The sequence below is a fragment of the Pseudophryne corroboree genome, chromosome 3 (assembly GCF_028390025.1).
Source record: "Pseudophryne corroboree isolate aPseCor3 chromosome 3, aPseCor3.hap2, whole genome shotgun sequence".
NCBI classification, from domain to species: Eukaryota; Metazoa; Chordata; class Amphibia; order Anura; family Myobatrachidae; genus Pseudophryne; species Pseudophryne corroboree.
In genome coordinates this window covers 205328664-205354664 of record NC_086446.1, presented here as the reverse complement: position 1 = coordinate 205354664, position 26001 = coordinate 205328664, and the positions used below count along the sequence as shown (strand labels likewise).

Here is a 26001-nt window from a genome sequence, read left to right as displayed (position 1 = left end):
CGCCAATCGGGAGAGGGCGGGAAGTTCAAAGGCAGACGCCGTACAGAGCCCCGGCGCCTGAGTTTGAACGTCTCCTGTGTTCCAGCGTTGCAGAGTATCTTTCAGTGGGACATTCCCTGTGCTACCAGCGTTACAGAGTATCTTTCAGTGGGACATTCCCTGTGCTACCAGCGTTACAGAGTATCACTCAGTGGGACATTCCCTGTGCTACCAGCGTTACAGAGTATCTTTCAGTGGGACATTCCCTGTGCTATCAGCGTTACAGAGTATCTCTCAGTGGGACATTCCCTGTGCTACCAGCGTTACAGTGTATCACTCAATGGAACCTTCCCCGTGCTACCAGCGTTACAGTGTATCACTCAGTAGAACCTTCCCTGTGCTACCAGCGTTACAGTGTATCACTCAGTGGAACCTTCCTTGTGCTACCAGCGTTACAGTGTATCACTCAGTGGGACATTCTCTGCGTTACCAGCGTTACAGTGTATCTCTCAGAGGGACACCTCCTGTGCTTCCAGTATTACAGGGTATCCCTAAGTGGAACGCCTTCCAAACTTCCAGAGTTACACTGAATCTCAAATCCTCATTTATTTCTTCAGCATCACTCACAAGTTCTTCATTCATCTGTGTGCTTCAACATCGTTCTCAAATCTTCATTCATCTCTTCAGCATCGCTCACAAGTTCTGCATTTCTTCTGTGTGCTTACACATCGTTCTCAAATCTTCATTCATCTCTTCAGCATCGCTCACAAGTTCTTCATTCTTCTGTGTGCTTCAACATCGTTCTCAAATCTTCATTCATCTCTTCAGCATCGCTCACAAGTTCTTCATTTCTTCTGTGTGCTTCAACATCGTTCTCAAATCTTCATTCATCTCTTCAGCATCGCTCACAAGTTCTCCATTCTTCTGTGTACTTCAGCATCGCCCCCAAGCCTTGGCCACAACTATTCTTTAGCATTACACGTCGGTTACAACGGCTAAGTTCTGCATGAGGAAAACCTATATCCGGCCATCCCTGCTCCGACCCAGCTGTGGTTCCTCTTCCCTATCATCGGAAGAACCCCCGAGTTCTCAACACTCCCAACCCAGGTCAGTGACACAGAGTCCGTGTCGGTATCAGTTTATACTATTTGTGCAAATGGTCTTTTATGTGACCCAGAGGTGACGCCTGTGGATGAAAAAGCAGAACCACTAAAAATCACATCTTCCACTGATTTTCTCCAACTTTCTGCATGAGACTCAGACTTATCTATTCTCTTACTGATATGATTCACACTATCACGTAATTCTTTCACCCATTCAGGCTCATGGTGTGCCGGCAGTGCCACCACATTACAACTCTGTGTCCCTAAAATGGCTCCCTCAGGGGAAGAGCTCCCTGCCTCAGACATGGCACACACGTGCACAACCACACCACAGACACTCCGGGACTTATAGGGGACAGACCCACAGTAAAGTCTGTCAGAAGGACACAGATAGGATTTGCCAGTTCACAACCCAGCGCCAGTAATAAAATGTATGTGTAGCACAAAATGCCCACAGACCTGCAGTGCTTTTATAATCACACAATATATTATATATGTATATATATATAGCACCAAATTTCACTGTGCCCCCCCTGTTTAGCACCCTGAGTTCAGCAGTGGAGGAGGACCAACATTCTTCTTTGCAGCCTGGAGGGAGAGAAAATGGCGCTGAGCAGTGTGCTGGCTGACTGAGGAGGATGCCCCGCCCCCGTAATGGTGCATTTCCCCTTAGATATTTTTTAACTAATATTTATACTGGCGGGGGTAGGACTGTGCCTCAGCATCTTATGCCCCTTATTTTTGCCAGTTTTAGTAGGTTTCATGCTGCCCAGGGCGCCCCCCCGCGCCCTGCACCCTGCAGTGCCTGTGTGTGTGGGTAGCATGGCGCACAGCGTACCACCCGCTACGCGGTACCTTTCAGCCGTCACGATGTCTGAAGATCCTTTTCTTCTTACACTCACCTGTTTTCTGACTTCTGGCTCTGTAAGTGGGGTGACGGCGGGCTGTGGAAGTGACCACATAGCCGCAGCTAGCGTTCAGTACCCTTCAGGAGCTAATGGTGTCCTGTCAGCCAGAAGCAGAGCCATGAAACTATTCAGGAAGTTGGTTCCTACTTCTGCCCCCTAAGTCCCACGAAGCAGGGAGACTGTTGCCAGCAGTTGTCCCTGAAAATAAAAAACCTAACATAAGTCTTTTCAGAGAAACTCAGTAGAGCTCCCCTAGAGTGCATCCAGTCTGCCTGGGCACATTTTCTAAACTGAGGTCTGGAGGAGGGGCATAGAGGGAGGAGCCAGTTCACACCCTTGAAAAGTCTTAAAGTGCCCATGGCTCCTGCGGAACCGTCTATACCCCATGGTACTAAAGTGGACCCCAGCATACTCTAGGACGTATGAGAAAATAAAGTTCTAAGTTGTATTTCCATTACTTCTTTTCATATTTTTATTTTTAGTGACATGAAAACATGCAACTTTCTAATTTACTGAGATCATCAAATCTTATTTCCAGGCAATTATGAGGTTAATTCACTTTACTAAGAATTTCAGTATATTTTCTCTCTCTGACACCTTGGACTTAAATTGATTTAACATTTGTTTGTTTTTCCCCGCTCATTGTAAAGTACACAAAATAGACTTAATGGAAGTTTAATAACGCATTAAATTAATTTTTATTTTTGTCCCAATCAAACCTCATTAATTTTCCTCATGATTATGTTTTCACAGAGCAGCCGACATTAACTGAGCAAGTTTTTTTTTTTCTTTTTTTTCTTTCAGTTTTCTATTATAAGGGTCTGAAATTGTTGGGAACACATTGTGTTGTTGCAGTATTATTATGATTATACTTGCACAATAGGATAATATAATGCAGATTCCTATACACCTTATTAGAAATGCCATTCCTCAACTTCGAGATGTTCTTATCTTTCCAGTATTATTTTTTTTTCTGTAAACATAGGATATTTTTATACCTTATATTCTACAATTGTGCACTGTTTTTAATAGATTCAACAAACTTCTGTTGACAGTTTCCCTGGACAAAATATATTCTCTTTAAATAACCCAAACAATTGTTTATACGAAATGCATATTTTTACCATGCAGCATAATGTTTTCTTTGTGTTTTTTTTTTCTATTTATTGTGTCCAATTTTTATCAGCTCCTGCAAATGTTATTTATTTGTGGATTTTTGGTAATTGTATTTTTGGATGAATAAAAAACTCTCAATAGGAATATATATTGCCAAACATTGTAATATGTAAATCAATAGATTTTTGTACGGACTAGCGAATGACAAAATGACGTCAAGCATTAACGCACCAGGCTGCATTCAATAGTTTTTGTTTGCTTAAACTATTTGTCCCTAGGAAACACTTTCTTTAGACAAAAGAGGTTTTAGTGCAAACAGGTATTATTAGTACACGTATTGTATAATATAATCATTATATCTAGGTGTGTATTGTCCTAGAATTAATAAACTTTCATGTCTATAGGGCCCCGTACACTAGTACGATTTTACACAATTTCATACAATTCCGATATATCCATCTGATATATTGTATGAAATTGTGTACAATCATATGTGTTTTAGATAGTATCCAATCTGATGCGCGTCCCCGTGGCTGTCGGATAGGATCCCCTAGGTCGTTGGTGCTGCACTAATGATATATTGGAATTGGATGGAATTGGATGGAAAAAGTGTGTTTTTTGTGCATGTACTATATCGCATGCGATGTATCACAGGGAAGTTTGACTGGCATTCTCAGGACACTCCCAGCCCCCGTAGCCCTCTATCCAGCCCATCAGATATATCTCATGGTACAATTGTATGCCGTACGATATATTGCATGCGATGTATAGCGGCTTCATCAATTGCATGCAATATATTTTCTGCAAAAATAGCACAAAAGTACCAAATCATATGGAATCACTCCCGGGAAGGTCCCCGGGGAGTTCTGGGGAAATTATATCCGACTTCAGCCTCAGACATATCGTTGTAGTGTATGGGGCCTTTAAGAGATGTTTCAGTTTCATAGTGTTCACTCTAGGATTTTTTTAGGGCAGGGTGCTGACCTTGGGGAGGGCACATTTTTGATTCGGGAGGGCACATTTTTGATTCGGGAGGGCACATTTTAATTTAGAAGGGCAAAATGATGTACATACTGTAATATGTATGCAGGTGTCTTAAACTGGCAGCACATTGTATCTAATAAACCATCCTGGGACACCTTCGCTTCAATCTGACAGCACATTTTAAGTTTAAATTTGCCGTCAGATTGAAGCGAAGGTGTCCCAGGATGGTTTATATATCATTAATGTGCTGCCAGTTTATTTCTGAAGTGTCTCAATAGGGTTTATATAGTTTATTAAACTATATAAATCCTATTGAGACACTTCAGAATTAAACTGGCAGCACATGTTGCTATATAAACCCTATTGAGACACTTCAGAAAAAAACTGGCAGCACATATTGCTATATAAACCCTATTGATACACTTCAGAATGAAACTGGCAGCACGTGTTGCTATATAAACCCTATTGAGACACTTCAGAAAAAAATGGCAGCACATATTGCTATATAAACCCTATTCAGACACTTCAGAATTAAACTGGCAGCACGTGTTGCTATATAAACCTGACTGAGACACTTCAGAAGTAAACTGGCAGCACATCGTATTTTAAATGTGCTGTTAGATTGAAGCGAAGGTGTCCCAGGTTGGTTTATATAACATTCATGTGCTGCCAGTTTATTTCTTAAGTGTCTCAATAGGGTTTATATAGTTTATTAAACTATAAGATTAGTTGAGTGCTGCCAGATTAAAACTAAATGGGCACCAGGCGACCTATATATAGTAGGATAAATAGCTTAGTCTGGCAGCACTAGTCTTAGATGATGTTTGTGTGTCAATTCAACTTACCGGGGGCTGATGCTGCGGGAGTGAGCGTGCTGGTCCCCCCCCTCACACACCGCGGAGCTGGAAGAAAATGCCCGCCACACTGATCCTACCCGGCGTCCTCTTTTATTGAGTCATGTACACAGAGGAGGGCTGGGTTAGCTTCGGCGGGAGGGGCAAACCCAGCCCTCCTCATCTCACCAGCAGCCTACAGTATTGCCGAGACCCGAGAGCTGTGAGCGCATTAGCGCGACAAGCCTGAGGCAGCAGCAGGGAGGCGTGGCAGCTCAGCGGGAGCAGTGGCAGCGTAGCGGGGAGTAGTGACAGCGCTGACAGCGCTGCGAGAGGAGTGGCAGTGCGGCGGGAGGAGTTTCAGTGCGGCGGGGAGCAGTGGCAGCATAGCCGGGAGGAGTGACAGCGCTGACAGCGCTGCGAGAGGAGTGGCAGTGCGGCGGGAGGAGTTTCAGTGTGGCGGGGAGCAGTGGCAGCATAGCGGGGAGGAGTGACTGCGCTGACAGCGCTGCGAGAGGAGTGGCAGTGCGGCGGGAGGAGTTTCAGTGTGGTGGGGAGCAGTGGCAGCATAGCGGGGAGGAGTGACAGCGCTGACAGCGCTGCGAGAGGAGTGGCAGTGCGGCGGGAGGAGTTTCAGTGCGGCGGGGAGCAGTGGCAGCGTAGCGGGGTGGAGTGACAGATGCGGCGGGAGGAGTTTCAGTGCGGCCCAGCGCAGCAGTCCTTTAGTAATCAGCAGGGCAGCAGGGCGGGCAAAAACGGGCAGGGCGCATTCTGACACTCAGAAAAGGGGCAGGGCGCAGCGCCCCGCGAAAGAAGGCTAGAGTGAACTCTAGTTTCACTTGGAATAGTTCTTTATTTATTAGTGTAGCAAAGTAAATTCTCTATCTCTCTATCTGTCTGCAAGATTTTTGTGTAAAAAATGAATGTGCCTATCGAGCCAAATTTATGATTAATGCAGCTGTGTGCTACTGATTCTCCCCCACTATCCATTGTAAAAAATCAGGGCAAATATTTTTTTTTATACAAAAACCTGCTGTAAGAAAAGCTGGGGCTTGCACCCTAATAATTATGCATATTAATATTGATTAACATAACAATATATTAATGTCCCAAAGAAAATATTTGAAGCTCTTAACTTTTAAATGGCTGGACTAGGAACTTGACATTTGGACAGTAGCTTGCTTTTGTGACATAGGCACCCACAAAGAAGGGATTTTTAAAAATTCCACCCACAAAGGGGTTAAAAGGGGTGAGATGATGATTGGGAATTCCCCCTCATAGAGAGTTAAGACAGCCCACCCAGCAGAGGCTATATAGAATGCATGGTGCTGGTGATACCAAGTGGGGAGGACACATTGCTCTGTTCCTGGACTTCCTTGCCAGTGGCAGTTGCACAGCAGTCCATTATTCAAATAGGGGAGCCACATTTATCTGCCACCCCTAAACAATGTCAAAAATTGCTGGCTGTAGTTCCCCTACATGAATAATGAACTGCTCTGTACCTGCCACCAGCAAGGAAGTACAGCCTTATTGTTCATTAGATTTTGTGATGAGTCAGTGGTATTTGCTTTTTAAGTACTTAACCAAACTATTTTCAGTCAGGACAGGATAGTGTCTCAATTAATATAGGTTAACATGTCACTTGAACTAAACATTGCTGAACCTCTCAGATAGTAATAGGAGGAAAGGAGAGAGAGAGAGATATTTTGACTCTTAAATGGATTAAAGGAAAGCTTGATGGTCAGCAACTGCTTATCTGCTGTGTAAAGGGTACCAACAGCTCTCCCAGTGACCTTAAGTGTCTTTACCGTTTTACCTCACGGGAGAGCGAGAAGCTAAGCAAGGAGACCTGGGGCCCTTTGGAATAGAGTCAGCCTATCCCTGCAAACCTTACATATTTGACATAGAGTGGGCGGGGCTTTGCCTGTTGTCCCAGCATTTACAGCACTGAGCAGGGCAGCATCAGAGGCGGGACGGGGCAGAGAAGGAGACAAATTATTCTCTTCAGCGCCAGCCTTTTGACAGCGTCAATCTGGGGATGGCCCGCCCAGAGCTGCGGCCTGACAAAGATTGGCATTATACTTGTAATTCCGTAGCAAAGCACAAATATTCAGCTAGTGTTATAGAAAACTATTTTATTGGAATTACAGTACATTGGAGAAAAATAGACTAAATAAGAGGAAACCCCCTTCCCGTAGTTTTTCACAAAGAATGGGTAACAAAATTTGGAGGGTTATGGGCTGGAAAAAAGTTTTGTCTATTTATAATTTTTAACTTTTATGTCTTGTAGAGACATGTGGTCAGAATATCACATGTAGTATCAACCTAACGCTAAGTAATATGCCAGCTAGCAAGACGTCACTTACTACACAGTGGTTTACTAATGCCGAGATATTGGCAGCCTGAGGAAGTCCTGATGACATCATAATCTGCCATTTAAAATGTCCGCTCAGGGTTCAATTAACTCAATTAATTTTGCCATGTTCAGTGTAAGGGAAGCAGTCAGTGTTTAATATATAAATAGTGCCTGTAAGTAAACTCTCTTTAGAAAACAGTATTTAATGCAGAAATATCTCACACTGTGCACAGTTTCTAAAGCTGGTTGTTGAGGTCACACACATGACGTATGGGAGATCCACACTATTTTTTGTAAAATGTGTGCATGCCAAATTATAAAGGCAAACGCTTAATCTAGAGAGTTGCAATCATAACCTGCTGGTCTGTGACACACAGTCTCTGGTTAGATAGGTGCTGGATCTTCTGCGTATTTTCTCCTCTGAGAATTTATTTATTTAAATTTTTTTTGGCCATTTTACTGACTAGTCTGTACTAATGGTGTTCTTTGTACTTCTTTTACAGTATGTCTGTCAGTATAGTCTCCACATAATGTTACCTGCAGTTCTGTCTGACCCATTGTAGTTTGTCAATTGCACAACCTTATAATTACTAATGTCCCATAGTCCTTATGTTGTATAGTACATATGCAGATTTCTCATGCCTCTGTGGGGCCTATTCATCATAATACACGGTGGCCCAGCACAAATTAAGCATCTCACTCACCGCAAGTTGTGACGGCAGATAAAATTCGACTGGAGCAGTTCAGTTTGTCTTTGCTGTCAAGACCGATGCTCCAAAAAGCCACTGTCCTGCTAACAGATTCTTTGATTTGCTAAAAGCATGTAGAAACTAAGGATTTTGCATGTATAACAGAGCAAAATAATAAGGTCAATTATACAGGACAGGCAGGAGGTACTGGTGTTTCTATCATGGGTGCAGTGTGTGCTGTGCACACAGGCCCCTGGGTCCAGGGGGGGCCCACACCGCACACATTGCACCCATATTTTCATACTCACCTCTCCGAAGTCCATCGCCAGTCGCTGGAGTGGCAGCCGTCGCGGCCAAAAAATAAAAAAATGTCCGCTGCGCATGCGCAGTTTGACTTTTGTCTCCAAAACATGGCGGGAGCCATGTTTCGGGAGATCTGCACATTCGCAGTAGACTCCGGCATATTGCCGGAGCCTACGGCAGGGGCCCACCCGGAGTGTTCACACGGGCACCCTACTCTCTGAAGATGCCCCTGGGCAGAGGGATAATTAGGCCAATGCTACTGTATATGACATAGCCAAACACCACCTAATTATTCTGCTTATTTTGTTCTGCAGCATTACACTTTAAAAATTCTGTTTATATTACCGTGTTCGGTAAGCCATGCATCCATTCCTATGTGAAACTACCCATTTAAAACACATGGCTTGCTTACACTCTAAAATAAATGAGCCATTTTAAGAGCCTGACAATGCACATACCAGCCTGAACTGTTTAACTGGATTTATAATCCTGGAGCCAAAAATTAATTAAAGTTTTTTCTTTCAGCTGCTATAAAGTAAACAAACCATTTTAGGTGCTAAGTATTTTATGGCTCCTAATAGCTGAACATACGAAAATGCTAAAAGCTTAACCCCTTTACCTGATACAGTGCTTTCACGTATTAGAATTAGAACGCTTTAGTGAAAATGCTTGTTTTTAAACATTTAAAGTTAGTTACCCATACCAAAGTCTGCCTATAGCTGCCAAATGTTCATATTTTCTAGGCACAGTCCCAGTTTTTTGAAGACTTGCCCTTGGAAATTTTAATCTGTGTTTTCTTGTATTGATCAACTACACATTAAATTATCTCTTGTCCTGGATATTAGGAGCAATTCTTACCAGCTATTCTTATTTTCTAGGGTTTAAATATTAAAAACATTTTCTAAGGGAATTTTTATGGGAATTGTAGTGATCCAATATTTTACGTTACCTATGTAGATTCTTCGGCTCAGCAAAAGTGTCTCTGGAAATTATTTTTAAATATTGATAACTACATATGCCCACAAAACCTTGATTGAACAGTTCAGTTTGGACATATCAGTGGATGGCTAGAGAAAGCTAATTACAAGGGCACAGTGTTTTCTCTTGCCAGATGACTAGGCATAGTGTTTGATGTGGACATCTGGGAAACATGATTTACCGTCTGCCCTATAAAATTTCCATGCAAACTTATTGCATCATTAGTGAAATTGGCAGATGGATTTTGGTGTTTATTTCAAAACAACAAAATTGGTATACCCTACTACATGCATGGTCATTTTAAGAGGCATCTGCTGAGAGCTAAACAGTAAACATTTTCCATCATTGACTCAATGGCGCTTTTCAGCTTAATTTTTGCTTAATTAACTTTGTTATTCTATCAGAACAATACAGTACCTTTCAAATAAAACGTGAAACTTGTTCATTTTCACGCTCTTGGGTCAGTCCAATTAGGTGTGAATTGGCATGTGCAAGCCATGTTCATGGCAAATTTGCTCTGTGAATTTCATTTCCAATTTGATTCCAAACTGACATGGTGCTTTCAGAGGAAACTTGAATTTATTTGTGTGCACACCATTGTGGGTATGTGAAAAGGTAGGAAAAATCTTTATTCTAAGGAAAAATGTTGGGACTTTCTACAAATCTCATTGGATAGCCCCCTAATGAATAATTAGGCTAGTGGAAGTTTTCAGTTAGCTAAATTGGGCCAACAATTACTGTAATTACATGTAATGGCCTCAAATTACCTCCATTCAACTTTTTCATATGATCATGCGTCCCAAATGTAATTAAAGTATTTTTTTCAGCGAAAAAAAAATGCTTTTTATTATTTTATTAATTTTGTTAATTTGATATAGTCTCAAATTACTTCAAAAGTACCTTTGTTTTGTTTTTACTTTTTTTTGCGGCATATTTCTTTTAATTCCTTTGTAATTAAATGAAATCTGTTTGCTTATATAATTTGTTTTACTTAAAAAAAAAACATTCAATATCTCTTAAGAGCAACCAGTCATTTCTTTATGCTCACTAACCGCTTACTGTTGTCACTTTTTTGGGTACCAGGAAGGAAGGTCTCCCCACTTTTCCATGCACTTCTCCCAATTTGCATTTTGCAGATTATGTGCACACCCTCACTGTGATTATCGCAAATAGGCATTTCTAATTGGATCTTGCATTCGAGCGAAGTCTGCTAGTTTCATTAAACAAACTGATATTCACAGACTCGCACCTAATTAAATAAAGCCCTGTATCTACTTTTACCTGTTTGGTACCTTAAATGTTTTCTCCCTATTTAATAAAAGAACTGCAACAGCAGTACTACTTAGGTTGATAAATTACGAATATTTACAAATAAGTACTAAGTTTATTTATATAGCACTACTGGTTGGTTGGCCCCTTTAAAATGTCAAGACTGAAGGACAGCGTACATTACAATATAGGAGAAAGCAGGTGTTTTATCAGTCATAGATGAAACACAAGTACAGTATGATGTTAACAGTTTAACTTTACTGGATCATAAAAATAGATGAAAATTTAGTGCATACAGTATATCAACCTACATCATAACACTAAAAAATCATTGCCACTGCCCAATACATGATCTCCATTCTTTGCCAGGCAAGAAGAGTTTTGAATGTAATAGAGGAGGATGTATAGAGGGAGTTTCAGAGTTTTCAGGCTTACAGTAGATAAAACCATGTTAATAGGTGGTGGTAAAAAGCAATCCTACTATCACATACAGTAAGTGCACAGTGAATTACTAGAATTATTGTGGGAGACTGATACTGTATATCACTGCTTAAAAAGGGTGTGAAGAGTGTTTTAAGGACAGATATACTATACTGTAGTATTTTTACTTGTATCCAAAAGTTGATAGGGAGCTAATCACATGCCTGGAATAAAGGTTAAACTTCAGCAGATTGAGGATGTAAGCAGCTTTCTGTTGCTCAGACTGAATGAGGCGACATAAAAACAGTTGTATATAAACTTTAAACAGGAATCTATAATATGTAGCAGTTTGTCTTTGTGCATTAGATTCCTTGCTTACATTTACACAATGTACAGTAGGTTGTGAGTTATGCTCAACAATTTGTATATTCAGAAAATCCTGTGATAACCCATTGCAATTGCATCTGCTGTGCATACATTTTTAAGGCATGAAATGTACTTGTTCCATTTGTAAAATGCAATGGAATATGCTGTGCTATATAAGAAACTGTTAATAAATAAAGAATATTGAAAAAGGTGTGTGGGGGGGTTGGACTGTACACCATAATTTGAAACACAATAAGACCCGCTACCATGGTTAGGGCTGGGCTGGCCAACAGGAGTACAGGGGAAACCCCCAGTGGGCTCCCACTGCCTGAGGGACCACCACCTCCTCTAGGGATGAGGTTCCAGACTGTGCACTTAAATTATACATTATACACGTTACATTATACTCATTACATTATACTGCACAGGACTATGGTTTGTTTTCTATTGGTACATTATCATGCATGTACTTGCAGTATTTGCCTCTGTGTTAGATGGCCACACCCCCTATAGAGGTTGACCACACCCCTAAGCATGGGCCCCTACCACTGCATTGCCCCAGTGGGCCCTTCATTCCTCAGTCCGCCACTGACCATGCTAAAGCTTGTAGTGCCATGCAGGGAAAAGAAAAGGCATGTGCACACTCTAAGTACTAAGATTACTGATTTTCAAAGCAATTATAAAAACCTATACAATTAGCTTGGAGCATAGATGAGGTTCTTTGCATGCCTATTCCTTGCATAAATTGAACATTACCATGCATAAGAGTTAAATAAGACAATCTGCTGTATGGATGGTGTAATGGTTAGCATTACTGCCTCACAGCACTGAGGTCATGGGTTCAATTCCTACCATTGCCCTAACTGTGCGGAGTTTGTATATTCTCCCCGTACTTGCGTGGGCTTCCTCCGGGTTCTCTGGTTTCCTCCCACAATCCAAAAATATACTGGCAGGTTAATTGGCTCCCAACAAAATTAACCCTAGTGAATGTGTCTGTGTGCACATGTGATAGGGAATCTAGATTGTAAACTCCACTGGGGACTGATGTGAATGGGCAAATATTCTCTGTAAAGTGCTGCGGAATATGTGTGTGCTATATAAATAACTGGTAATAATAATATGACAGTATATTCATTGATCTATCTCCGTTTATAGGGATGTATATACTGAATTACTAACATAAATATGGCAGCATGCAATGGCTAACTTTGCAAGTATTATTCAGAGTAAACCACTTTCCTGTGATTTCATGAAAAGCCAGTGACTACAGCCTGCCCTCATGAAATATCTTTTTTTACTTAGTTCATTCTTGAAAGTATTGTACATGTCTGCGTGCCTGCGAGAAGCCAGCAGGAAAGGGATAAAACCCAGTGGAATCTAGAGCTGCTGGCTTCTGAAGGATTGCCACTAGTCATGTTTTCATCTCTACAGTGAAATAAGCTTTCATGTCTGACTTTCTAATAAAGGATCAGACTGACACATGGGCACAGGAAATGATTTAGTGCTGACTAACGTTAAACCCACAGAGGGCACAGACTATCTTCATTGATATGAAACCTGTACAGTACAACGTTTAGATAGAAGGATGTACGTTTGATTCCCAGTGAATAATACCCAACATTCTGTACACATTTTATTGTCTGTAGGATTGAGGACCTGTGCTCAGCACTCATAGATTAATGTGTAGTACATCTTTTTATTCTCATTCTGTTACTGTCACCATCTCTCAACAGGTGGTAGCTTTTGATCCAGACCTTGCTGAGAATGGAAGCCTGGTCTATAGTATCAGCCCGCCCAACAAGTTCTATACCCTGAATAGTACTACAGGAAAGATACGGACTACAGGGGTGGTCCTAGACAGGGAAAACCCAAATGCGCAGGAGGCAGAACTGATGAGGAGAATTGTTATCTCAGTAACAGACCGTGAGTATGCACAATCGTTTTCTGCATCAATACATACAGTACATAGTGTTGACTTTATTTCTGTACATATGAGTGGGCCTCATATGCAGTGCTTAGTATAATGATTAGAATGTATGTAGTAGCACCCAGAGCACAAATGATCAGTAAAGCAAGTGTTCATGTTGCTTATTCTTTCTCCATCACACATTTATGCTGATCACATCATTGGCACATTGTGACGGTGGCAGCCAGGTAAATTGATCTGCTACATTTTCATAACTATTGATCCATAAGACTGCCCTTTGCTGTTATCGGTTTTCCTTTTAGTCTAAACTTACCATTTGCTCTAGGAAAAAGACTTGGCTTGCAGGCCAACGTAAAATTTTGCCAGCTCACTGTCAAACTGCCTGGCGTACTTTCTCTTTGTGTGTCTGAGTTTCTCAACTGGACTTAATATGTTGGAGGAGAAAATAGATACACAGCTTGTTGTAGGACTGAGTGTAGCTGAAATGTACTTAAAATAAATCAAATACTGCAGCACAATGCATTGCTTTATTTCATGGAATTACTTACAATGATTCTAATGAGCATCATTCAGGCTGCACATAGTCCTCCAATTATCTCTGTTATCAGTCTTGCGGGTTACTAATGCGATTCTCTCTTCTTTGGCAGGTGGAACACCGCCTCTCCGTGCCACAAGCAGTGCTACCGTATTTGTGAATTTGCTAGATCTTAATGATAATGACCCCACATTTTACAACCTGCCATTCACTGCCGAGATCCTGGAGGGCACTTCTGTCGGAGCATCTGTATTCCAGGTAATCCGATATGTGTCTGTTTTTTCAAAATATAATAAAATGAAAAGTGTTTTCATTTTGCAGTGAACAATTCAAACAATCTTATATGATAGTAAAAGACAGATCTGCTGCAGCTGATTCTCTTCAATCTAGCATCACTACACTGTGCATTGTTTTTTTTTAAATTAATTTTTCTCTAACGTCCTAGAGGATGCTGGGGACTCCGTAAGGACCATGGGGATAGACGGGCTCCGCAGGAGACATGGGCACTTTAAGAAAGACTTTAGGTCTGGGTGTGCACTGGCTCCTCCCTCTATGCCCCTCCTCTAGACCTCAGTTTTGATACAGTGCCCAGAGGAGATGGGTGCACTTCAGGGAGCTCTCCTGAGCTTCCTGACAGAAAGTATATTTGTTAGGTTTTTTTATTTTCAGGGAGCCTGCTGGCAACAGACTCCCTGCATCGAGGGACTGAGGGGAGAGAAGCAGTCCTACTTCTGTGAGTTTCAAGGCTCTGCTGGACACCATTAGCTCCAGAGGGATTGGTACGCAGGTCTCACCCTCGCCGTCCGTCCCAGAGCCGCGCCGCCGTCCCCCTCGCAGAGCCAGAAGATAGAAGCCGGGTGAGTATGAGAAGAAATGAAGACTTCAGAGGCGGCAGAAGACTTCATGATCTTCACTGAGGTAACGCACAGCAGTAACGCTGTGCGCCATTGCTCCCATACACCTCACACACGGCAGTCACTGTAAGGGTGCAGGGCGCAAGGGGGGTGCCCTGGGCAGCATGTAGACCTCTTTTGGCAAAAATAAGTATATGTACAGCTGGGTACTGTACATATATAAGAGCCCCCGCCAAATTTTGAGATTTTCAGCGGGACAGAAGCCTGCCGCCGAGGGGGCGGGGCTTCTCCCTCAGCACTCACAGCGCCATTTTTTCTCCACAGCACCGCTGAGAAGAAGCTCCCCGGACTCTCCCCTGCTTATACCATGGTAGACAGAGGGTTTTAAAGAAGAGGGGGGGGGGGGGGGGACAAAATTGGCGCATATTGTATATGTAAACAGCGCTATCTGGGTAAACATAATATTATTGTGTTTTTGTCCTGGGTCATACAGCGCTGGGGTGTGTGCTGGCATACTCTCTTTCTGTCTCTCCAAAGGGCCTGGTGGGGAAACTGTCTTCAGATAAGAGGTTCCCTGTGTGTGTGGTGTGTCGGTATGCGTGTGTCGACATGTCTGAGGTAGAAGGCTCCCCTAGGGAGGAGGGGGAGCGTATGAATGTGAGGTCTCCGTCGGTGGTGCCGACACCTGACTGGGTGGATATGTGGAATGTTTTAAGTGCTAGTGTGAACTTATTGCACAAGAGATTAGACAAAGCTGAGGCTAAGGAACAGTCAGGGAGTGAACCCGTGTCTGTCCCTATGTCGCCGGGACCTTCAGGGTCTCAGAAGCGCCCACTATCCCAAATAGCAGACACTGATACCGACACGGATTCGGACTCCAGTGTCGACTACGATGATGTAAAGTTACAGCCGAAAGTGGCAAAATGTATTCGATATATGATTATTGCAATAAAAGAAGTGTTGCATATCACAGAGGAACCCCCTGTCCCTGACACGAGGGTACACATGTATAAGGGAAAAAAGCCCAAGGTAACTTTTCCCTCCTCACATGAGTTGAACGAATTATGTGAAAAAGCTTGGGAATCTCCAGACAAAAAACTGCAGATTCCAAAAGGATTCTTATGGCGTATCCTTTCCCGCCAACGGACAGGGTACGTGGGAATCATCCCCTAAGGTGGACAAAGCGTTGACACGCTTGTCAAAAAAGAAAGCGCTGCCATCACAAGATACGGCTACCCTCAAGGATCCCGCAGACCGCAAGCAGGAGATTACCTTGAAATCCATTTACACACATTCTGGTACTTTACTCAGACCGGCAATTGCGTCGGCCTGGGTTTGTAGCGCGGTTGCAGCATGGACAGATTCCTTATCGGCGGAGATTGAAACCCTAGATAAGGATACCATTTTATTGACCCTAGGCCATATAAAGGATGCTGTCTTATATATGAGGGATGCTCAAAGAGACATTAGTTTACTGGGTTCCAGAATAAACGCTATGTCAATCTCTGCTAGACGAGTCCTCTGGACCCGGCAGTGGACAGGTGATGCCGACTCAAAAAGACATATGGAGGTTTTACCTTATAAGGGGGAGGAATTGTTTGGGGAAGGTCTCTCGGACCTGGTCTCCACAGCTATGGCAGGTAAATCAAATTTTTTGCCTTATGTTCCCTCACAACCTAAGAAAGCGCCACATTATCAAATGCAGTCCTTTAGTTCAAATAAAAGCAAAAGAGTGCGTGGATCGTCCTTTCTTGCCAGAGGTAAGGGCAGAGGTAAAAAGCTGCACAGCTAGTTCCCAGGAACAGAAATCCTCCGCGGCCTGTGCAAAATCCACCGCATGACGCTGGGGCTCCGCTGGGGCTCCGCTGGGGGAGTCCGCCCCAGTGGGGGCACGTCTTCGACTTTTCAGCCACATCTGGGTTCACTCACAGGTGGATCCCTGGACAATAGAAATTGTTTCTCAGGGATACAAGCTGGAATTCGAAGAGGTGCCTCCTCGCCGATTTTTCAAATCGGCTCTACCGACTTCTCCACTGGAAAGGGAGATAGTGTTAAATGCTATTCACAAATTGTGTCTTCAACAAGTGGTGGTCGAAGTTCCCCTACTTCAGAGAGGGAAGGGATACTACTCCACCCTGTTTGTAGTTCCGAAACCGGACGGTTCGGTCAGACCCATATTGAATTTAAAATCCCTGAACCTATACTTAAAACGGTTCAAGTTCAAAATGGAATCGCTCAGAGCGGTCATCGCCAGCCTGGAAGGGGGGGATTTTATGGTATCCCTGGACATAAAGGATGCATACCTTCATGTTCCCATATATCCACCTCATCAGGCGTACCTGAGATTTGCGGTACAGGATTGTCATTTACCAATTTCAGTGTGTCACTTTCAGTGAAGGTGTTACAGCAACACGGCTGGATTCTCAATATCCCGAAGTCGCAGCTGGTTCCTACGACTCGTCTGAGCTTCTTGGGCATGGTTCTGGACACAGACCAGAAAAAGGTTTTTCTCCCGATAGAAAAGGCTCAGGAACTCATGATTCTAGTCAAGAACCTATTGAAGCCAAAACAAGTGTCTGTGCATCATTGCACTCAAGTCCTGGGAAAAATGGTGGCAACATACGAGGCCATTCCCTTCGGCAGGTTCCATGCAAGGACCTTCCAATGGGACCTATTGGACAAGTGGTCCGGATCACATCTACAAATTCATCAGCGGATCACCCTGTCCCCCAGGGCCAGGGTATCTCTCCTGTGGTGGCTGCAGAGTGCTCACCTTTTGGAAGGACGCAGGTTCGGCATTCAGGATTGGATCCTGGTGACCACGGACGCGATCCTCAGAGGGTGGGGAGCAGTCACAAGGGGAAGAAACTTCCAAGGACTCTGGACAAGTCAAGAGACTTGTCTTCACATCAACATCCTGGAACTGAGAGCCATATACAACGCCCTACGGCAGGCGGAGAACTTACTTCGCGACCAACCAGTTCTGATCCAGTCAGACAACATCACCATAGTAGCTCATGTAAACCGCCAAGGCGGCACAAGGAGCAGGGTGGCAATGGCGGAAGCCACCAAGATTCTTCGCTGGGCGGAAAATCATGTAAGCGCGCTGTCAGCTGTGTTCATTCCGGGAGTGGACAACTGGGAAGCAGACTTCCTCAGCAGACACGACCTGCATCCAGGGGAGTGGGGACTTCATCGGGAAGTCTTCGCAGAGACTGCAAGTCAGTGGGGACTGCCCCAGATGGACATGATGGCATCCCGTCTCAACAAAAAGCTACAGAGGTATTGCGCCAGATCAAAAGATCCTCAGGCTGTAGCAGTAGATGCCCTGGTGACACCGTGGGTGTTCCAATCGGTTTATGTGTTTCCTCCTCTTCCTCTCATACCCAAGGTATTGAGAATAATAAGAAAAAGAGGAGTGAGAACAATTCTCATTGTTCCAGATTGGCCAAGAAGGACCTGGTATCCGGATCTGCTGGAAATGCTCACAGTAGATCCGTGGCCTCTTCCTCTACGACAGGACCTGTTACAACAGGGGCCATGTCTGTTCCAAACTTACCGCAGCTGCGTTTGACGGCATGGCGGTTGAACGCCGGATCCTAGCGGAAAAAGGAATTCCGGATGAGGTCATTCCTACGCTGATAAAGGCTAGGAAGGACGTGACATCTAAACATTATCACCGAATATGGCGTAAATATGTTTCTTGGTGTGAGGCCAGGAATGCTCCTGTGGAAGAATTCCATCTAGGCCGTTTTCTTCACTTCCTACAATCTGGAGTGAATTTGGGCCTAAAATTAGGCTCCATTAAAGTTCAGATTTCGGCCTTATCCATTTTCTGTCAAAAGGAATTGGCCTCTTTACCTGAAGTACAGACTTTTGTGAAGGGAGTACTGCATATTCAGCCTCCTTTTGTACCTCCGGTGGCGCCTTAAGTTTCCTTAAGTCACATTGGTTTGAACCACTTAAATCAGTGGAGTTGAAATATCTCACTTTGTAAGGTGGTCATGTTGTTAGCCTTGGCTTCGGCTAGGCGAGTTTCGGAATTGGCGGCTTTATCACATAAAAGCCCCTATCTGGTTTTCCATATGGATAGAGCGAAATTGCGGACCCGTCCTCAATTCCTACCTAAGGTGGTCTCATCCTTTCATATGAACCAACCTATTGTCGTGCCTGTGGCTACACGTGACTTGGAGGATTCCGAGTCCCTGGATGTGGTCAGGGCTTTGAAAGTTTACGTGGCCAGAACGGCTAGGATCAGAAAAACAGAAGCACTGTTTGTCCTGTATGCAGCCATCTGTAACACGATCCTGTACGCTGGATCTGTAACACGATTCAGCAGGCGCATTCTACGGCAGGTTTGCCGTTACCGAAATCGGTTAAGGCCCATTCCACTAGGAAGGTGGGCTCGTCTTGGGCGGCTGCCCGAGGGGTCTCGGCACTACAGCTGTGCCGAGCTGCTACTTGGTCGGGGTCAAACACCTTTGCAAAGTTCTATAAGTTTGATACCCTGGCTGAGGAGGACCTCCTGTTTGCTCAATCGGTGCTGCAGAGTCATCCGCACTCTCCTGCCCGTTTGGGAGCTTTGGTATAATCCCCATGGTCCTTACGGAGTCCCCAGCATCCTCTAGGACGTTAGAGAAAATAAGATTTTAAACCTACCGGTAAATCTTTTTCTCCTAGTCCGTAGAGGATGCTGGGCGCCCGTCCCAAGTGCAGACTACTTCTGCGAGACTAGTATATAGTTTTGCTTACATAAGGGTTATGTTATAGTTCCATCAGGTTGGACTGATGCTATGTTATTTTTTCATACTGTTAACTGTTTACTTGATACACAAGTTATACGGTGTGATTGGTGTGGCTGGTATGAATCTTGCCCTTGGATTAACAAAAATCCTTTCCCCGTACTGTCCATCTCCTCTGGGCACAGTTTCTCTAACTGAGGTCTAGAGGAGGGGCATAGAGGGAGGAGCCAGTGCACACACAGACCTAAAGTCTTTCTTAAAGTGCCCATGTCTCCTGCGGAGCCCGTCTATCCCCATGGTCCTTACGGAGTCCCCCGCATCCTCTACGGACTACGAGAAAAAGATTTACCGGTAGGTTTAAAATCTTATTATTTAACTTTTAAGGTGGTGGCTATAGACCTAGATGAAGGTCTGAATGGACAAGTGACCTATCGGATGCAGGTTGGAATGCCACGTATGGACTTTGTCATAAATAGCACAAGTGGATTAGTGACATCTACAGCTGTTCTAGACAGAGAGAGGATCGGGCAGTATTACCTTCGGGTAGTGGCCAGTGACGCCGGATCTCCATCAAAAAGCTCTACCAGTACTCTTACAGTTCGTGGTAATGTCCTCTTTCCTTCATAATGTGTGCTGGTTACATTTGCCTGTGTTATGGGGAGATGTACTAAGCAGTGATAAAAGTGGAGAAGTGAGCCAGTTGAAAAGTTGCCCATGGCAACCAATCAGCATCGACGTAACATTTATAATTTGCATACTATACAATTGTACGGAGCAGCTGATTGGATGCTTTGGGCACTTCTCCACTTTTATCACTGCTTAGTACATGTACCCATTAGTTTGGTAATGATCGAGAAAGTATGTGCAGTTATTCTATCAATTGGATGCAATATATACTATCCATTGCAGTAGTATGCTGGTTTTGTATTGTGTTTTTGGACTAATGGATTTGGTGAATTCAAAATGGGGGAAATAGAAAAGGTTGCACAGACACCTATCATCTTTGAAAAATGCTCTCATAAATATGCTACAAATGTCCTTTGCCGTTACTTACCACTTTTAATATACAGTGGGGATTGAAAGTTTGGGCACCCCAGGCAAAAATTCATTTTAATGTGCAAAAAGAAGGCAAGGAAAGATGGAAAAATCTCCAAAAGGCATCAAATTACAGATTAGACATTCTTATAACATGTCAAAAAAAGTTTGATTTTATTTCCATCATTTACACTTTCAAAAAAACAGAAAACAAAAAATGGTGTCTGCAAAAGTTTGGGCACCCTGCAGAGTTAATACCTTGTACTGCCCCCTTCGGACAGCTGAGACCTGGCAGTGTCATGGATTGAGATATGGAGGAGAAGAAATCCCCAGTGGTATGCTGATCCCACTCTCCCAGCGCTGTTCAATTTATTGTTAGTGTAAAAAAGTTTTTTATGTTATTTATTTCATGTAAGTAAACAGCAGCGTCTGTTTTAAGACTTGGTTAGGGTCTCTAGCATAAACGAAGTGATATAGATTTGGAAAACATCGCGCTATTGATAGAATAAAATATAATAATATTGATTTTTGTAATATTATTTATCAGGCTGTAAAAGTTGTCAGAAATGAGGTCGGGAGACTTAATATGAAATAAAAAATATATATACACCCTTTATTTTATACCAAATACTACACCATAAACATAAAACATATATATAAAAAAAGGATTTTTTTCCTCTATGCAAGCATCAGATATTTAATAGTCATAGCATAATTCGGGACCTATAAATGAATTGAACTATAATAACAACTCAAATGAGTGTATTATAAATTAACTCTCACGTGTCCTTTATAAGACAATATGTGTCAGATTATATTTCTTTGCAAGATCCACGCGGTTTTAATAGATGGCTCTATGTGCCGGCGTCCCGGCTGTAGTGATTAGTTCAGAATAAATTGAAGGTAAGATAGTTACCGCCTGTGGCTGTCAAAGTTATACCTTACAGCGTCCTTCCTTTCCCGGTGGTGAGGCTATCACCGCCCCGGGCGTGTTGTAACGGGTGTCCGTGATAAAATAGGAGACGGGTTACTCACAGGTGGTTCCTGCCGAAGCTGCGTGCCGTCTTTCCTCTCCCGGTGGTGAGGCCGTCACCGCTCCGGGTTGCTGCTCCAATGTGCTCACGAATGCAGCCTATAGGTCTCCCGCTGTTAGTGTGTTACAGCGTGGGATGTTCGGTGGACAAATTGCCGGACAAATTACCAAGCAGGGCGGAGGGTAATCTGGAAGGTGCTTGTTGGTATTAAGCGGCTGTAGTAGCTCTGTATAGGCTGTCAGGAGCCAATTCCGTTTCTCCCGGTGGATCGAGACACTGCTGGATATCCAATATACGTCAACGCGTTTCGTCCCACAATGCACTGGGACTTCCTCAGGACTCATGGATTGTTCTCAATCGTCGTCTGGAAAGACCAGGTGATGTCAATATCAAAGGTTTTAAAAGCCCAGACTCATCTGACCTTGCTCCAACAATCAGCACCATGGGTTCCTATAAGCAGTTGTGTAGAACACTGAAACTGAGAATAGTTGACGCTCACAAAGCAGGAGAAGGCTATAAGAAGATAGCAAAGCGTTATCAGATGCCCATATCCTCTGTTCGGAATGTAATTAATAAATGGCAGTCATCAAGAACAGTGGAATTTAAAGCAAGATCTGAAAGACCAAGAAATATATCAGACAGAACAGCTCGCAGAATTGTGAGAAAAGCAAGTCAAAATCCACGTTTGACTGCACAATCCCTCCAGGAAGATCTGGCAGACACTGGAGTTGTGGTACACTATTCCACTATAAAGAGATACTTGTACAAATATGGTCTTCATGGAAGAGTCATCAGAAGAAAACCTCTTCTATGTCCTCACCACAAAAATCAGCGTTTGAAGTTTGCAAATGAACATATAGACAAGCCTGATACATTTTGGAATAAAGTTCTGTGGACCGATGAGGTTAAAATAGAACTTTTTGGCCGGAATGAGCAAAGGTACGTTTGGAGAAGGAAGGGCACAGAATTTAATGAAAAGAACCTCTGTCCAACTGTTAAACATTTCACGAGTAGAAGGAAAAATGGATTCAATAAGATTCCAGCAAATTTTGGACGCTAACTTGATGCCATCTGTGAAAAAGCTGAAGTTAAAGAGAGGCTGGCTTCTACAAATGGATAATGATCCTAAACACACCTCAAAATCCATGGTGGATTACATCAAGAGGCGTAAACTGTAGATTTTGCCATGGCCTTCACAATCTCCTGATCTCAACATAATTGAAAATCTATGGATAGACCTTAAAAGAGCAGTGCGTCACAGACAGCCCAGGAATCTCAAAGAACTGGAAGACTTTTGAAAGGAAGAATGGGCGAAGATACCTCAAACAAGAATTGAAAGACTCTTGGCTGGCTACAAAAAGCATTTACAAGCTGTGATACTTGCCAAAGGGGGCAGTACAAGGTATTAACTCTGCAGGGTGCCCAAACTTTTGCAGAAGCCATTTTTTGTTTTCTGTTCATTTGAAAGTGTAAATGATGGAAATAAAATCAAACTTTTTTTGACATGTTATAAGAATGAATTTTTGCATGGGGTGCCCAAACTTTCAATCCCCACTGTATATGTGTATATATATATATATATATATATATATATATATATTTATTAAAAGTGATAAGTAACGGGAAAGGACATTTGTGTATATATATATGTAGACAAATGATACAGGTGGCACTCAAAATTAAATAACAGACGACATCCAAACTGGTTCCAGTCTACATTTCGTGGACTGCTCCCCTTTATCAAGACACAGCCAGTACCAATGAAACCAACATGTATAAATACATAACAGTAACTCACCAAACACCAATCATGCCATTGCCCGCGCCCCCCCGACGCCCGGTAATGACATCACCCACACGATCCCATGTGAGGAATCACCGTCAGCTGTGTGAGGCGCGCGGTCCTGCGGTGCAGTGTACACCGGGTGCCTAGCAACGATCCCAAGGAGGCCTAGCTGACGCTCACTTCCGCTCCTGCGGCCCGGCGTCATGACGTCAGACGCTCCGAAGCCGAGGGCGGGGAGAGGCCCCGGATCACCCACTGGAATAGGTTGCTTGGCAACCGCACAACACCGAGCAAATGGCATGATCTAGTGTAGACACAAGTGAAAAAACAAAACATAAACACAATACGAGTGATAAACTGAGAACATGGATATGTCTGTGAACCTAAAGTCCACATACTAAGAATATAAGACATCCATAGCACAAAGCTCCAAGCCCGTTCCATTCTATAATTGCATATAGACATAAACACTAGTGAATCAGGCTAGCAATGTCTAGATATTTAAATTAGTCAGTAAGAAAAGGACAATATCCTGACTTAAACACATAGTACATGCATTACCCAGGCCAGATCGAAAAATATGCTCAATCCGACCAAGTAGTGCAGATACTAGTAATGTAACAATACCAAAATAAACTGTATGATCATTTAAACCAGATCCGAGAGTGAAACTTTATAAAAAGCAGTTGAAACTTAAGGCTTCATTCAATCCATATGGTTGAACTGTTTGAAGTTTGTGGATCCACGATGCCTCTTTCTGGAGGAGAGTCCTTCCTCTGTCACCTCCCCTCCGATTAGGTGGAACATGGTCAATCATACGGTAACGTATGGTGGCCAATGAATGACCGAAGTTTTTAAAGTGTCTGGCTACTGGTAAATCGCTCCACTTATCTTCTAAGGCTGCACGAATTCTTGATCTATGCAAAGCAATACGTTCCTTAAACTGTCGTATACTCTTGCCTACGTATAACTGGCCGCAAGGACATTTATTGTGTTTATGTTTTGTTTTTTCACTTGTGTCTACACTAGATCACGCCATTTGCTCGGTGTTGTGCGGTTGCCTAGCAACCTATTCCAGTGGGTGATCCGGGGCCTCTCCCCGCCCTTGGCAGGAGCGGAAGTGAGCGCCAGCTAGGCCTCCTTGGGATCGTTGCTAGGCACCCGGTGTACACTGCACCGCAGGACCGCGCGCCTCACACAGCTGACGGTGATTCCTCACACGGGATCGTGTGGGTGATGTCATTATCGGGCGTCGGGGGGGGGGGGGAGGGGGGGGGGGGCGCAGGCAATGGCGTGATTGGTGTTTGGTGAGTTACTGTTATGTATTTATACATGTTGGTTTCATTGGTACTGGTTGTGTCTTGATAAAGGGGAGCAGTCCCCGAAACGTCGACTGGAACCAGTTTGGATGTCGTCTGTTATTTCATTCTGAGTGCCACCTGTATCGTTTGTCTACATGCTCCATGGAGAGGTTGTGCACCAGACCAGTATACATCTTATAAGCGTGAGTGCCGGACACTTGTTTGTTCTTCTATATATATATATATATGTATATATTGATTTTTTAAATAAATATATATATATATATATATATATATATACATATATAGAGAGAGAGATATCTACCTATCTATCTTAGATATATGTATAGATCTATCTATCTATCTATCTGTATGTATGTATATATATATATATATATATATATATATATAATATTTATTTATTTTGGGAGGTGCTCCAGGAATAAAGTATCATAGACCCAGAAGAAAGAAAGTTTTCCCTATAGCGGGCACACACACACACACAGTTATGCTCTAATGCTTATAGTCAAATACCTATTAGATAGATGACCACTAGTTATAAAATATAGCTTTTATTAATTATATGTTAAAAAGAGTTTGTGAAATATAGTGTAAGTGAAATTAAGGTAATGAACAAATTAAAGGTGATTTAAAATACTAAACCACTGTTTTTACAGTAATAGTACTCTATTTCAAGTATCACTGATATTGTAACTGGATTATTTGCTACAAAACTTCAGCAAGTATTAAATCAGATACAATCGTATCAACTGGAGTTGTCTGTTAGCAGTTACAAGTGTAATGTCTGTGACTTAAGGTGCATACAGATGGAGAGATTTTAACTATGAGAGATTTTGACTTGCATTTTCCCTTGAACTGGCAGTAGGAGATTTTGATTAACTTTACCAGAGATTTTGACTAACTTTACCAGTGATTTTGGCTATGGGCGATTTTGGCGAACTCATTTAAGCAAGGGGATGCTTTTTCTTTTCCAGCGACATAGCCAAAATTTACTTGCCTGCACAGTCTATTTTTAGCAGCGATAGCGACCTGGCGGGGACACTCATCGTTATCGCTGACTGTGTACACACAGAGCGATTGCACTAACTTTCTGAGCGATTTTGACTATATAGTCAAAATCGCTCAGCTATATCGCTCCGTGTGTATGGACCTTTAAATTAAATCCTGATATTATATATAGAGGTCTCCTATAAATTTCAATAAATAAATATACTCTCACGATGCTAGCAGTCTGCGCATCACTGCACAATTTTGCACCACAATATTTTAATTAAATGAGAGCCTGAATATTATGGATTATATAGGCATCTCCTGATGAAATCGCCACTTGGGATACTCGTCTTTTGACTGTAAATGGCTGGTATTATCCATATGTGATTAACTGATAATAAATAATAATACTGCAGTCCTAATTTAAACTACAAGATACCTGTAGTATGAATCAGTTCCTTAGTGTTCACTC

The 26001-nt window shown here is 42.8% G+C and overlaps 1 protein-coding gene across 5 annotated transcripts in view; it reads left to right on the top strand.

Moving 5' to 3' along the window:
* The window catches only part of CDH23 (cadherin related 23), a 1868204-nt gene that overhangs the window by 1440220 nt on the left and 401983 nt on the right, over nt 1-26001 (top strand). For all 5 annotated transcript variants that reach the window (XM_063958779.1, XM_063958778.1, XM_063958781.1 and 2 more), the window contains 3 exons: nt 13038-13227; nt 13879-14024; nt 19747-19966. In XM_063958779.1, coding sequence (XP_063814849.1) covers nt 13038-13227; nt 13879-14024; nt 19747-19966 — 556 coding nt within the window. The remainder of the gene's footprint in view (nt 1-13037; nt 13228-13878; nt 14025-19746; nt 19967-26001) is intronic.